This window comes from Sander lucioperca, chromosome 6 (assembly GCF_008315115.2).
Source record: "Sander lucioperca isolate FBNREF2018 chromosome 6, SLUC_FBN_1.2, whole genome shotgun sequence".
Classification (NCBI taxonomy): Eukaryota; Metazoa; Chordata; class Actinopteri; order Perciformes; family Percidae; genus Sander; species Sander lucioperca.
In genome coordinates, this window is record NC_050178.1 from 702,947 (window position 1) to 717,470 (window position 14,524).

Below are 14,524 nucleotides of genomic sequence, written 5' to 3' on the forward strand. Positions count from 1 at the left end.
AAAGTGGATTTTGAGGGGTATAGCTCCATAGAGTCCCATTCATTCTGCACTGGCCTGTGAGCGCCCCCTATATGGAACTCTGGTGGAACTGCAACCAGTTCAGAAGCCGGAAGTAACGAGAGAGTGGAACTTCTTCCCATATTAGAAATTCTTTGACTGTATATATATTAATGGACAGAGCATGTGTGACGTCACCCATTGGTTTGTGGCATAGACTGTAATATATACAGTCTATGGGTGTGACCCATTAAGTATCAAGACATTCTGATGTGTAGTTTCAAAATAAAAGCCCGTCAAAGTCACAAATATGCGATTAATTATATAATGATTTGGGATTCAATTTAAAAGGAAACGCCCTGTCATCAAAGGATAATTCCACTTCAGGGTTATAGTACACGACCCCATGGTGTGACCCATTAAGTATCAAGACATTCTGATGTGTAGTTTCAAAATAAAAGCCCATCAAAGTCTCAAATATGCGACTAATTATATAATGATTTGGGATTCAATTTAAAAGGAAACGCCCTGTTATCAAAGGATAATTCCACTTCAGGGTTATAGTACACGACCCCATGGTGTGACCCATTAAGTATCAAGACATTCTGATGTGTAGTTTCAAAATAAAAGCCAGTCAAAGTCACAAATATGACAATAATTATATAATTATTTTGGATTCAATTTTAAAGGAAACGCCCTGTTATCAAAGGATAATTCCACTTCAGGCTTGTAGTACACGACCCCATGGTGTGACCCATTAAGTATCAAGACATTCTGATGTACAGTTTCAAAATAAAAGCCCGTCAAAGTCACAAATATGACAATAATTATATAATGATTTGGGATTCAATTCAAAAACCCATTAAGTATCAAGACATTCTGATAGATGTATATTTTTTAAACCCTATCCATGTAAAGATTTGTGATGTACAACATGTTCTATGTATTCTTAAGAGTTCCAGTTGTGACATGAAATTATAAATAATTATGTTTTGCATGCCTTTAAAAGCTATTTCAAAATTCTATCACTGGGTTAAAATGGAGTTACTCCTGTTTGATTTCACATTTTTCCTTTTGGCCCTATTACTCTAGCAAGTGGGCGTCATTGCTGTTCACATGTCTCCTGGTTTAAATATTCTAATCATCAATATTTAGCTTTACATTGTAAGTTATTCTTCTCTCTTTTTCACTGTCACACATACTCTCATACATACATGTGTCTGTTAAATACCCAACATGTATTTTTTTTTTTTACAAATGTATTTTTTATTGTTTTGTACCGTCACAAACAACATTTAACTTTAGAACAATATAAGCTTTACATTTTGAAATTAAATACAATAAAAACAGCTGTAACCACATTGTAGTAACTACGTATTTAAAGTTAGAGAATATGAAAAAGTGAAAATAATAAATACGTAAAAAATAAATATAATAAAGATACATTTTCAAGTATCCAGTTTAGCATTAGTTTTTTCAACATATACACATTTTTTTTCTGTAAATACTTTTACTTGTTGGAGTGTGGTCTTCCATCTCCAGAAAATGAAATTTGGTCCTAATTGCAAAGGACACAATCCCACTTGCTTGCCCTTGCTTGTATGAGTTGGTCTTTACCCATCCCCAGACACGCTCATGGTACCACCTTTGGCATGTGTCACACATTATCTGTAAAATGAAATAAGCAAAGACAATATCTTTATCATCTTGTCAGGAATAAGAGGCCATTTAGGAAAATTGTTTTAAGGAATGTAGGGAATTTAGGTGGTCCACAACCTGGTTTACGGTTTTCCTTCATCTTTTTATCTTTACCTTATTAAATTATCATACAATATACCCCAAATCATAAATGTACAAGACAAAATGAAAACCACTAACCCAATCAGTAGTTGGAGGCCCTGATCCTGGGGGCTTTGAGGCAGAGCACATCGCACAGTGGTTGTCTATGTCAAACACTGAAAGAAAACAAATTTCTTCTATTACACACAGTTAATATTAACACATTCCAGTTTGTTGGCAGCTGGGATCAATTTATATGAAGCTTCTCAACTCGATTATGAATTATCATCAACAACAGATATTGAATTAGTTTCAAGGACGAATCTGTCATGTAGTCACATGGTGACTGTGTAACGACACTTTTTATGCATCATTGTAACTTTTATGTGTTTTGAATGTGTCTTTTGTTGATTAGTTTTGCGTAGTTCCAAATTGGTCCTTTTCTTTGGTATAACTTTTGACGGGCTTTTATTTTGAAACTACACATCAGAATGTCTTGATACTTAATGGGTCACACCATGGGGTCGAGTATTATAACCCTGAAGTGGAATTATCCTTTGATAACAGGGCGTTTCCTTTTAAATTGAATCCCAAATCATTATATAATTATTGTCATATTTGTGACTTTGACGGGCTTTTATTTTGAAACTACACATCAGAATGTCTTGATACTTAATGGGTCACACCATGGGGTCGAGTATTATAACCCTGAAGTGGAATTATCCTTTGATAACAGGGCGTTTCCTTTTAAATTGAATCCCAAATCATTATATAATTATTGTCATATTTGTGACTTTGACGGGCTTTTATTTTGAAACTACACATCAGAATGTCTTGATACTTAATGGGTCACACCATGGGGTCGAGTATTATAACCCTGAAGTGGAATTATCCTTTGATAACAGAGCGTTTCCTTTTAAATTGAATCGAAAATCATTATATAATTATTGTCATATTTGAGACTTTGACGGGCTTTTATTTTGAAACTACACATCAGAATGTCTTGATACTTAATGGGTCACACCATGGGGTCGAGTATTATAACCCTGAAGTGGAATTATCCTTTGATAACAGGGCGTTTCCTTTTAAATTGAATCGAAAATCATTATATAATTATTGTCATAGTTGAGACTTTGACGGGCTTTTATTTTGAAACTACACATCAGAATGTCTTGATACTTAATGGGTCACACCATGGGGTCGTGTACTATAAACCTGAAGTGGAATTATCCTTTGATAACAGGGCGTTTCCTTTAAAATTGAATCCAAAATAATTATATAATAAGTCGCATATTTGTGACTTTGACTGGCTTTTATTTTGAAACTACACATCAGAATGTCTTGATACTTAATGGGTCACACCATGGGGTCGTGTACTATAACCCTGAAGTGGAATTATCCTTTGATAACAGGGCGTTTCCTTTAAAATTGAATCCAAAATAATTATATAATTATTGTCATATTTGAGACTTTGACGGCCTTTTATTTTGAAACTACACATCAGAATGTCTTGATACTTAATGGGGCGTGTACTATAACCCTGAAGTGGAATTTATATATTAATCATATATAATTATTCTCATATTTGAATCTTTGGTGGGCTTTTATTTTGAAACTGTACACCAGAATGACTTGAAACTTCCTGGGTGGCAATATGAGGCGGTGTACGTCTAATATTACCCTGAAGTGAAATTAGTGTGTGGAAACAGGGCCTTGTCAGACATTTCCTTTGACGGTATTAGCTTTCAATGACTGTCTCTCGCTATGTATCAGACGAATGCTTTTATTTTGAAATCAGTTCTGAGACGCTATTACCGTAAAGCTATTATAATCACGTACAGCAAAAAAACTGGGTCGGCTGTCTTGACTGTCGTTCACGATGTGTCGGCTGGCTTGACCGCAGTGTTAGTGTTGGCTTTGTGGCCTAAGTTACCACATCGCCAGCACTTGACCGTTGGACAGTCCTTTACCTGATGGTCGGTAGCTTCGCAAATGAAGCACTTGGTTAACTGTCCAGTGTATATGATGCGGCCGTTGTATGGACCCAGGGAGATAGAATTTGGCAAATCAACAAGATGACCAGAGGTGTTGACATGCATGCGGATTTTATATTTGCGAACTCCGTACCAGATACCGAATTTGTCGAGAGGCTTGTAAACTGACTGAATGATATCGCAGTACCGTTTTAAATAGAGTTCAATGTCATGATCAGATACTCTGCCCGTCCAGAACTTTACAACGATTGTCATAACGTCTACAGCCACAGACGACTCGATACTCCAGTCACGCCATTTTGCATCATTTGACTTGGCGGAGGCAACTTCAAGGAAGCGTCGGAGGGGTGCTTCATGGTAGAAGACTAACTCAAAGTCTTTCCTGTTGGGCAGAGCTATGAATGAGTAAATGTCCGTGGGACTCACCCAGGATGACTGGAATAATAACTGTTCAGCCACAAAATCTCTGTCCGGCGCAGGGCCATCTCCAGTGAATTTTAGTCTCGCCCAATGTTTGCTAAAATTGGTAGCGTAGGGGACTGAGCTTTGAGATGCCATATCAGGCACACGTGAAGCGTACAGGGATAGGGAGCTTAGCAATCTCAGCCGAGAAAGCCCCCTTTGCCTCCTTTTCCCCTTCCAGACATTTTTCGTGTTTCTTGTATTTTCGAGTATGAGGAAAAAGTCCTTTGATGGACCCAACAACTCTTGTTGGTTCAAGTCGTTAGATAAGCTATCTTGCTGTGAATAGTTTGTGGGGGCTGCGAAATTAAATGATGCCCTTGCTGTGCTACAGAGATGGAAATGTTGTGGCTACAGAGATGGGAAATATTGTGCTTTAGAAATGATAACGTTGAGCTACAGAGATGGAAATGTTGGTACAGCTTGAATCTGACTGGGACTGATGACTTGTAAATGTGCAATCAGCACACACAAAAGGATAACATGATGGATGAGATATACTTAGTGACAAAAATGGGGTAAACTGCTCAGATAGACAGATAGATAGATAGACATACAGTTTGATTTGGGGAAATTTACTTATTTCTTTTTCTTCTTTTTTTTTTCTTTTTACAAATGAATACATTTAGTTTTTTTCATTGAGCTATATGTTACTTAAGTGAGCTGAACTTTCAAATCTGTCTCTGACATATATAGTTAGAGTACCTCTCTGTGATTTCTTACATTTGGTAATGATTCCCTCCCAGCTAACCATGATGTTATCTCCTGCTGCCATCTTGTGTTCAACAATGTAACACATTACATTATGAACCTCTGTGTGATTATGTAAAACAATAACACATTTTTAAACTGATTGTATTCTAAGGGTGATGTAAAGTCTTTATCCTGAAACTAGACTGAAAAAGTCAGGTAGCTGTGAACTAAAGTCAAGAACAATAAAGCCTGATTTTAGAAAATACCTGAAACAAATCAAACTGTTATTATCAGGACTTTATTTACAGAGAAAGATGACCTGACAGGAAGGAGATGTTTCACAAAGAAACTTATTTGTTAGCCATGAGTTATCATAATTTAGGCCCACTCATTCCTTGAAAAGAAAGGACTTATTATAATAAATGTTAAACAAAGGTCAGGAATATGAGGCTGTAAACCTTCACTCTGAACCTCAGAAGTATAAAACTACTATAGAGGCAGGGAGACACGAAGGATAAAACAAATACATGGAGACATAATCATCAAAAGGAAAGAAAAACGTCAAGTTTTGAAAAATAATGTGGGAAGGGCTGCTGGGTTTGGCTTCGCCCACTGAAGTTGGCGCCGTCTGTCCTCTCTTACGTCCGCAGATAAGATGTAAATACAGCCGGTCTGGTGAAGTTGAACTCATTCGTTTCTAACGATCCAACATCGACTAAACTTGTAATGTCTGGAAGAGGAAAGGGAGGCAAAGGCCTCGGTAAAGGAGGCGCTAAGCGTCACCGTAAAGTTCTCCGTGATAACATCCAGGGCATCACCAAACCCGCCATCCGCCGCCTGGCTCGCCGCGGTGGAGTGAAGCGTATCTCCGGTCTGATCTACGAGGAGACCCGCGGTGTGCTGAAGGTGTTCCTGGAGAACGTGATCCGTGATGCCGTCGCCTACACCGAGCACGCCAAGAGGAAGACGGTGACCGCCATGGATGTGGTGTACGCTCTGAAGAGGCAGGGCCGCACTCTGTACGGCTTCGGAGGTTAAACCTGATCCGGAGAAACAACAACACAACGGCTCTTAAGAGCCACACACTTCATCTGAAGACCACCTTCCTCTTTATTTCGTAGAAATTACTTGGCAATATTACAGTAGTCTATTATAAAATCTATTCCGTTATTGATTAATGTGAATAGGTTAAGCCACTACCAGTTAATCTTTAACAACATTAATGAAGAAAAGAGTCATGTTTCTATTATTGAATCTATGGTTAATGTCTCAGACTATAACTATGGGATTTAACAGACGTGTTTGGTTTCTGTAGTTTATTGAACTGAGTTAGACCTATATTTCAAAGCGCTTTCAGTGACTCAATTATGTATCTCTGTAGGGATCCTTTCCATAATGTAGTCAGTCTCTTTAGCTGCTAAATGTTGCTTTTTTTTCTATCAGCTAGTCTCTAAATGTATGTATCTGCTCTGTTTCTGGGCAGGAAGTTTTCAGTGGGTATCGGCTTGTTTGCTATAAACGAGTCTGAAGAGTCATGTTTCCCTCAGAAGTAGGGAGGTGCGATACCAAACTTTTTCAATCTCATCGATACTGAATTTCTTAAATGGGTAACTTATGTTATTTATTTTTCAAATAAGAGTCTAGAAAAATTAACAAAACCATTTAAAAAAGGTTCTTTATTGAACCAGTTGAACCAGAACTTTCTTGAAAATGGTTCCTTAAAGAACCAGTTTTTAATATGGTTCTTTGAGGCACCAATAATAGTAACTCAAAGAACCATTTTGTGATGGTTCTTTGAGGCACCTTTGTGGGGTCTTTAGAGAACCCTTTACAGAAATGGTTCTTTAAAGATCCTTCTGTTAAATGGTTCTTTGTGGAACTAAAATGGTTCCCCTATGGCATCACTCCACAGAACCATTTTTGGTTCCAGTTAGCACCTTTTTTTCTGTGTGTAGGCTACAATTAAATAAACATGTGTATGTTAAACAATAGTACAGTATTATGGAGAATACTGATTAAATAATAATACAATAAATATAACTTAAATATGAATAAAATACCAACAAAAAAGCATACACATTTTCACTTTAAGATTTCTTAATCTTCTAAAGGGGTGTTGTTTTATGTTGATGATGTTTAAACAGGTTACTTGGATTGCTGCTGTGTGCCTTTTTAATCACAAATGGTGCATCTTGCCATATTTTTATTGACTTTCCAGCTCAGAAAAATAGCACCATACAACACTACGTTTTCTTTCTGCCATTCTCCACCGCCTCTCTTTTTTCCGCTGTTGTTTTTGCGGTTCTCTTTTCCTCGCCATTCTTTCCCTCTTGCCTCTCTCTCATAGACAGTAAAAGAAATGGACAATGTGACTCAGTTGTTTTCCACGGAGACCAGTGAAGTCTATTAAGCCCGAGACACACCAAGACAATAATTGGCCGTGGGATAGTCTGGCGAGGTCAGTGACTCGAGTCTGTTCGGTGTGTTCCGTGCCATTGTCCCTCCGAGGGGGGCGTCAGACCTTCATTTTGGCCAATTTGACATGTTGAATCGGAAGGCGGGCACTGCCGGCAGTCGGACTCAAATGACCCATCTGATTGGTAGAGTGCTAACCCGGAAACGGGGAGCGAGATGAGTGTGACTAGAGTCTCTCAAAAGCTGACGAAAATCTTTTAAACTGACCTTTGTTGATCTGAAATAAAGACAGATTCAGCAACTGCATGGCCTATTTCTCGCTTAAAATGTTTTCAGAAACACGTTTCGGTGAACTTTTTTAGTAAATTATTATAATTATTAACGATCTTATTCTGAACAAGCTGCCATGACAGTCTGGCTTTGAATTTCCGGAGAAACCAGACCCACAAGACGCGTTCGTCTAATCAGCTGCTGGTTTTCATTTTTGGGCGACAATACAGATTAGCGCCGCCTGCTGTTATGGAGATGTATACGTCTTGTCGCTTTGATGTGTTCCGAGGCACTTTTTTGACCAACTTGGGGAGACTGATCAGTCCAACTGCCTTTTCTGCCAAGGGTCGGCCGTCTGGTTGGTGTGTTACGACCTTAAGAAGCACATTTCCGGTGATGGCTGAGCGTTACTGCGCAGCTGCAAACTGAGCTTGCCGACATAGATGTGACGTGAGCAACCTGTCTGAAAGTTGTAAGTCTTCTGGTAGCTGTGCCAAGAGAAATCTCAATCATTCCCAATCTTGCAGAGACGGAGAGCGTAGGTATATGTAAGGAGATAACATAGGCACAGGCTAATTATTGCTAACTAAAATGCTAGTTAACATTAGTAATTAAAGTTAAACAGCTAATGTAAGTCGAAACTGCCTGCTAGCTTCTCCTGTACTGTATGGTAATTCCTCTACTATGTGACTGTAAGTCGCGTGGTTATGATACAATCATATTTTTACAAAAACGTCTGCTACGGAGCCATAACATGAGGTACAAGGTAATGGAGCCTTTTATACATTGTTGTGTTTCTTTAGAAATAAACAATGGACAAATAGAGTCTTTAAACGCTTCAGATGTAAAGTTATTCGCTGTCAAAGTGGCGCCAAATTGAATGGCAATCAATGGAATGCTAACGGTACCTGTTGGCTTATTAGCATCAAAATGGCTCCATGTGAGGTACACTTTGTGAAGGCTGGCTTACCCCCTTCCTCTCTCTCCACATGTTTGATGCGGAAGTGGTCGCGGCTGCGCAGTGTGCACTAGGTTCCGTCACAATATTTCCACAGTCATATGACAAGGGCCAGCTTCAGGGCTGTGTTTGGCACAAACTTTATACAAAAGCGTTGGAAACGTTTGGAAGTGATGCAGCTACCCATGTCTTGTACTGTATAATGTAGTTTTATTATCGATATTTTTTTAAAGGGATCAATACCAAATGAGTAGCTTCTAAGTATCAAAGTATCGATACCACAGTATCCACAGCCCATCCCTACTCAGAAGTTAGCAGTTACCAAAAACAGCTGAAAGGAGGGTGAATATGAAACTTACATTCATCAGGTGGACACATCCACAACTCCAAATACATGCTAATTTTTATCCATATATGCTGAGTGTGTAATTAGTTTCCCGTAACAACTAAAAATGTCGGCAATTCTGCTACTTAAAAAAAAAAAAATATATATATATATATATATATATATTCAGGATGTACCACATACAAAACACCACTGGACTGGAGTAGTGGCAGATGTGACGTGGTTTGACATTACCAGTGGCCTAGTTTTCTTCTAATAAGCACCGATATTGGTTTCTAAATAGTGTAATTAGGTTTGATATATTGTCTAGATATAGAATATTTTGACTTTGGCAATATATGCATTTCTAGTTACAGCACAATTTAGGTGTATGGTTTCTAATTAGCGTATAAATCTTTTCATTTTCTGTCTAACAAAGACCACATAACTTCTTGTTTTGGTCTAATTTCATACAAAGTAAGGCTTATTATATTTTATTAATGTACTTATACAGCATTATTCAGGTGTTTGACCTTTAATGAGGTTATAATTTTTCGTTTATTGTCTAATAAAAACACTGTTCTAGTTTTGGTCTAATTTGATACATAATACGGCTTATTACGTCTTTTTAATTGTGCATTAAAATAAAGTGCGACGCACGATTTAAGCCGATTGCGACAAAAAAATATTGCGTGAGGCAAAAAAGTCGATAAACATTTAAAAAGTTTCCTCATCAGGTACACATCAGAGATGATTCTGTTTAGTAAAGTCAGAGCAGCAGCCGATCCGTCAGTGTGAAATAAAAACACGTTAAACAATTTCAGACTTCATCTTTATTGAAGAACCGGAGAAAGACTCAGTTTTAACTTTTCAGCATCTGATTCTGATTTCATTCATTCATTCATCTAACTGCTGCTGATCACGTTTCCGTATTCGTCCACTTCCTGCGTGATCACCACCACCTTGGAGGTCTTGGTGGTGGTCTGGGTGCTGGTCATGGAGCTGGTCTTGGTGCTAGTCTTGGCGGTGCTGCAGAACAGAAAATAAATGACTTTTTAATTTCTTTATTTATCTGAGACTTAAATCGATGGGTTTTCTTACTATGCAGATAACTTATTTTAACCAACAGCACTTGGTTTGGGAATAAAGAACAGATTTCATTTTCAGAGCTTTACTAACTGAGCAGCTTTGGATGAGAGAACTTTAAATAATAAAAAATTTTCTGTATTTTTACTGTAGCTAAACAAACTTTCTGTTTTTAATTAGGGGACAAAGCATGGGTAATGAGTTGCCAGAAGTTTTTCCTGTTATCTTATATATTTATTTCTTAGAGTGTGATGATTAGCTAATGTTATCATGCTAACATGCTAAGCTATTTTGTAAGTATTTGTCCCCGTTACACAACTACCCTGCTTCCACAAAAGCATTTCGAGGGCCGGTTCGGAATCCGGTGCCAAAATCTCAAACCAGTTCTTTGAGTTTCGACGGCCAAAGAACCGGCTCTCGGCCAGGAAAACTGGTTCCACAGCTGCACCAACTCTTTGCTGGTCTCCAACAAAGTCCTGCTTACGTGAGGGGCTACGGATGGGATTATCGTGACCAACAAGACCAACTATGTATGAAAGAGTAAGCAGCAGTGAAAACACACTGAGCTCATTGAACTTTTCCCCCGTCTCACCTCTCTCCGTCCAGCAGCCTCCTGTACTCGGCGATCTCCAGCTCCAGTCTGGTCTTGATGTCCAGCAGCTCGCCGTACATGGCCTTCTGCTTCTCCAGGTCGGCCCTGAGGTGGGCCAGGTGCTCCTCCAGACCCTCCACCTGACACTGGAAACTTGCCAGCATGTTGGCGTAGCGGCTCTTGGTCTCAGCCAGAGTCATCTCCACAGATCCTTTCTGTTCAGGAGGAAGAGGGAGGAACAGTCAGGTCAGCTGTGTTCAACTCTTACTGTCACTTTGACTTCCCAGTTAGACAGCCCTTTAGTTAGAGCTGGGCGATATGGAGAACATCAAATATGCTATTTTTGAACAAATGCATTGATGTCGATATTGTGGCGATATTGTAGGGTTGACTATTGGTCCTTTTACAAAATATTAACACAATGAGAGTTTTGATAAATAATCACCAATAATGTGGATATAATGACTAATTGGGTAAAGGCAAATAATAAAAGAGCTAGTTAGTCTGGTAAGGTGAGAAAATGTCATCACTTTACTGTAATGCAGCCTTTAAAACCAGGAAAAGACACAACAATGTTTTTTTTTTGATTTAGTGTTTTCTTACCTTGCTGATCTCCGCCTGCAGTTTGATCTCCAGACTCTGAAAAACTCTTCTGAGCTCTGAGATCTCTGTCTTGGTCGTCTGCAGAATCTCGGTGCTCACAACCACCTCTTTGTTCAGCTCGCCTGACTGTGAAGAACAATCAGTGATGATATCGATCAAACATCAGGATATCAGACAGCAGCGCGATGCAGAGTTATCTGCCAAACACCCCCGAACTTGAAAAAAGTGTTTTCCAAAAACTTCCTAAGTTATGAAAATTCCAAGCTAAAACTTCAGAACAATAAAACAGGGGGCAGCAATGCAGGAAACAGGACTTTGTGGTCTCACCTTGGCCTGGAACCAGGACTCCAGCTCTCTGCGGTTCTTGTTGGCGACGGTCTCGTAGTGTTCTCTGATTCCGGCCATGACGGCGGACAGGTCCTCCTGAGGAGCCGCGTCCACCTCCACGTTCACCTGGCCTCCCACCTGGGCCCGCAGAGCCAGCAGGTCCTGCAGGAAGACGTCCGTTAAACTTCTGTCTTTTTAAGCTTTTAATTTATCTTTCTGTATGGTTTCAGTGGTCTTACCTCCTCGTGGTTCTTCTTGAGCATCATCAGCTCTTCCTTCAGACCCTCGATCTGCATCTCCAGGTCCCTCCGGCTCAGAGTCAGCTCCTGCAGGAGTCTCGTCAGCCCGCTGATGTCCGCCTCCACTGACTGACGCATGGCCAGCTCGTGCTCAAACCTGAAAAAAACACGAGAATGACTTCCAGAGACTCCCCTAAATATTGAAATGACTGGATTGATGTGTAATAAGCGATGCTGCGCAAAGATTAATATTTGAACTCAACTGCCAAACTAATACAACCCCCCCCCCCCGTTTACACAGCCAGCGCTGTGTAGGAACACCGGATATTTTTTTCAGCGCCCACAGAAAATAGAGAGCTAAGTGAGCGTGAGGAGAGATTCACCGAATTTGACAAATAGTGTATTGGATTAGCATCGCTTACTGCACCTTTAAAGGAAACAAAGTCTCACACTCACTTGACTTTGAAGTCGTTGCCGGCCAACTGGCCGTTGTCGATGGCGAGGACAAGGCCGGCGTTTCCACAGGCAGCAAAGTTAATCTGAAAAAGGTTAAGAACTTTAAACCAAAATGTTAAAAAAAAAACACAAAAAGTTGTAAAACTTAACTAACCTAAAAAGAAAAAAAGTTTAAAAAATAAAATGTTAAAATGTTAACCCTCTGAGGACGAAGTACACGCCTAACTCTAACAGACAACACTCCTACTCAAAAAGTGATTTTACTGACTTTAATTTTATTCATATATTACATACTTTTGTGAACCTAAGACTACTCATGTCAAGCACCAAAACAATTCCTCCACACATTAGTGTCATTTATGGGGGAGTTACAACTAGGGATGTCCAGATCCGATCACGTGATCGGAAATCGGGCCCGATCACGTGTTTCAGACTCAATCGGAATTGGACGTTACCTCCCGATCAGGACTCGGATATATATGTATATATATATTCTCATTATTTTTTAACACATCTATAGTTATGTGGTGGCACAGAGTTAGACCCTTTTGACTCCACACAGAAACAGCAACGCGTGCGGCATGACATCACTTTGTTGCAGCTATTGGTTAAATGCTGGCAAAGTAGAACACGGAAGCAGCTTGAAGCGGAAAGCGCGAGTATGTCTGCGGTCTGGAGGTATTATAAAGTTGAATTATTAGAAGTATCGGATCGGGACTCTGTATCGGTAGATACTCAAAATCAAATGACTCGGACTCGAGGGCAAAAAAACTTGATCGGGACATCCCTAGTTACAACCCCCCCAATAATCAAAACTGGCCAGTGCATCCACCCAAAAAAATTCTATTATAATTTCCTTTACATAAATAAAGACATTTGAACCATAAATTGATGCAGAAAAGGCACAAAATGTTGCTGAAAAATTCACCAGAATGCAGAAAATGAAGTGTTTGACGTTCAAAATTAAAATTTTGCTCAAAAGTGGAGATCTCAACCCCCCCCAATGTTGAACCCAAAGATACGCCCTTGCCTCCGCATGAGTAAAGGTTTCAACTTTTCAGGGCCATATTATCTCTTTACACATTGCTCGGGGACACATTCAGGCCTCACTTTACAAAAAGCTGAGATTGTTCCAAACATTTTGATATGAAACACATGGGGATTAGTTTTATGCAAATACCCTTAAAATTTGAATTTAAGATGTGTAAATACAACAAAATGCTCTTAAAATTAAAGACATCTGAGTTTCTGTGCTCACATGATCCTGCAGGTCTTTGATACGGATGTAGAACGCCGTCCAGTCGTGGGCCTCAGGTTTGGTTTTCTTGTCCAGGAACAGTCTGATCTTCAGCTCCAGGCCGGCGTTGGCCTTCTCCAGGCTGCGCACCTTGTCCAGGTAGGTGGCCAGGCGGTCGTTGAGGTTCTGCATGGTGGCCTTCTCGCTGACGGTCACGTCGACGCCATCGGCCAAGTTGAAGGCACCGCCGGCAGAGGAGAAGAAGGAGGCCTTTGAGACACGAATTCCAGTCCCTCCGGCTCCTCCGTACACGCTGCCGACCCCCATGCTGCTGGCCCGGTGCAAGGAGGAGGAGGAGGAGGACATGGCGGAGCTCCTCATGGGGGTGGACATGTAACTGCTGCGGCTGGAGAAGGAGTTCATGGCTGAGGGTCGGTTGGTTGTCGGCTCTGAGCGGAGAGTGAAGAGCTGCTGGGACCGAGGCTACTTTTATGCCTCAAAGAGGTGGTGGTGGGTGTGGGGCGGTGGTCGCGGGGCAGGTAGGGATGCAAAACATGCCAGGTGGGTCACATGAAAGGCCAGAGAGCAAACCTGTCCGAGCCGAGAAGGCGAGGTCCAGCAGGTTGGGGCAGTCTGCAGCTGACAGAGAAAGTGTCCACACTCACTTCCCTTACACTCTGACACTTTCTCTCATGTCTCTCTTGTCTTGGGAAAGGAAACAATTGGATGCAGAAAAAAAAGTTCTTCAATCAAACAGAGATAAGACTGAAATGATTTTCTTCGGCAATAAAAAAGGAAGGCTGGTGCTTAGTACTTACTTTGATTCTATAGAGGACTGAACAATTAGAGCTGCAACATATAATGGATTAGTTGTCAACTATTGAATTAATTACCAACTATTTTGATTATAGTCATTGTTTATTTAAAACAAAAGTCAAACTTCTCTGATTGCAGCTTGTTAAAAGTGAATATTTTCTAGTTTCTTCTCTCCTCTGTGACAGTAAACTGAATTTTTTTGAGTTGTGGAAAAAACAAGACATTTGAAGACGTCATCTTGGGCTTTGGGAAACACTGATTCACATTTTTTTTGA

At 40.0% G+C, this 14,524-nt stretch overlaps 2 protein-coding genes across 3 annotated transcripts; one reads left to right on the plus strand and one right to left on the minus strand.

The window, feature by feature from the left end:
* The first annotated feature begins 5,629 nt into the window (after window positions 1-5,629).
* Window positions 5,630-6,162, plus strand: LOC116050254 (histone H4-like). The gene has a single exon (XM_031300233.2). It carries the CDS (start codon window positions 5,652-5,654, stop codon window positions 5,961-5,963), a length of 312 nt encoding a protein of 103 aa, XP_031156093.1. The 5' UTR covers window positions 5,630-5,651; the 3' UTR covers window positions 5,964-6,162.
* A 3,611-nt stretch (window positions 6,163-9,773) lies between these two features.
* On the minus strand, window positions 9,774-13,880 carry LOC116050253 (keratin, type I cytoskeletal 13-like). 2 transcript variants are annotated; one of them, XM_031300232.2, is made up of 7 exons: window positions 13,455-13,880; window positions 12,197-12,279; window positions 11,741-11,897; window positions 11,502-11,663; window positions 11,175-11,300; window positions 10,572-10,786; window positions 9,774-9,922 (listed from the first exon to the last, which is right to left on the minus strand). In XM_031300232.2, the coding sequence occupies exons 1-7, from the start codon at window positions 13,854-13,856 to the stop codon at window positions 9,799-9,801; spliced, it is 1,269 nt and encodes a 422-aa protein (XP_031156092.1). In that variant the 5' UTR covers window positions 13,857-13,880; the 3' UTR covers window positions 9,774-9,798. The 2 variants fall into 2 exon arrangements, with proteins under 2 accessions (XP_031156092.1, XP_035858396.1); XM_036002503.1 differs by having other exon boundaries at window positions 9,776-9,895; window positions 13,455-13,871.
* Window positions 13,881-14,524: the final 644 nt, after the last annotated feature.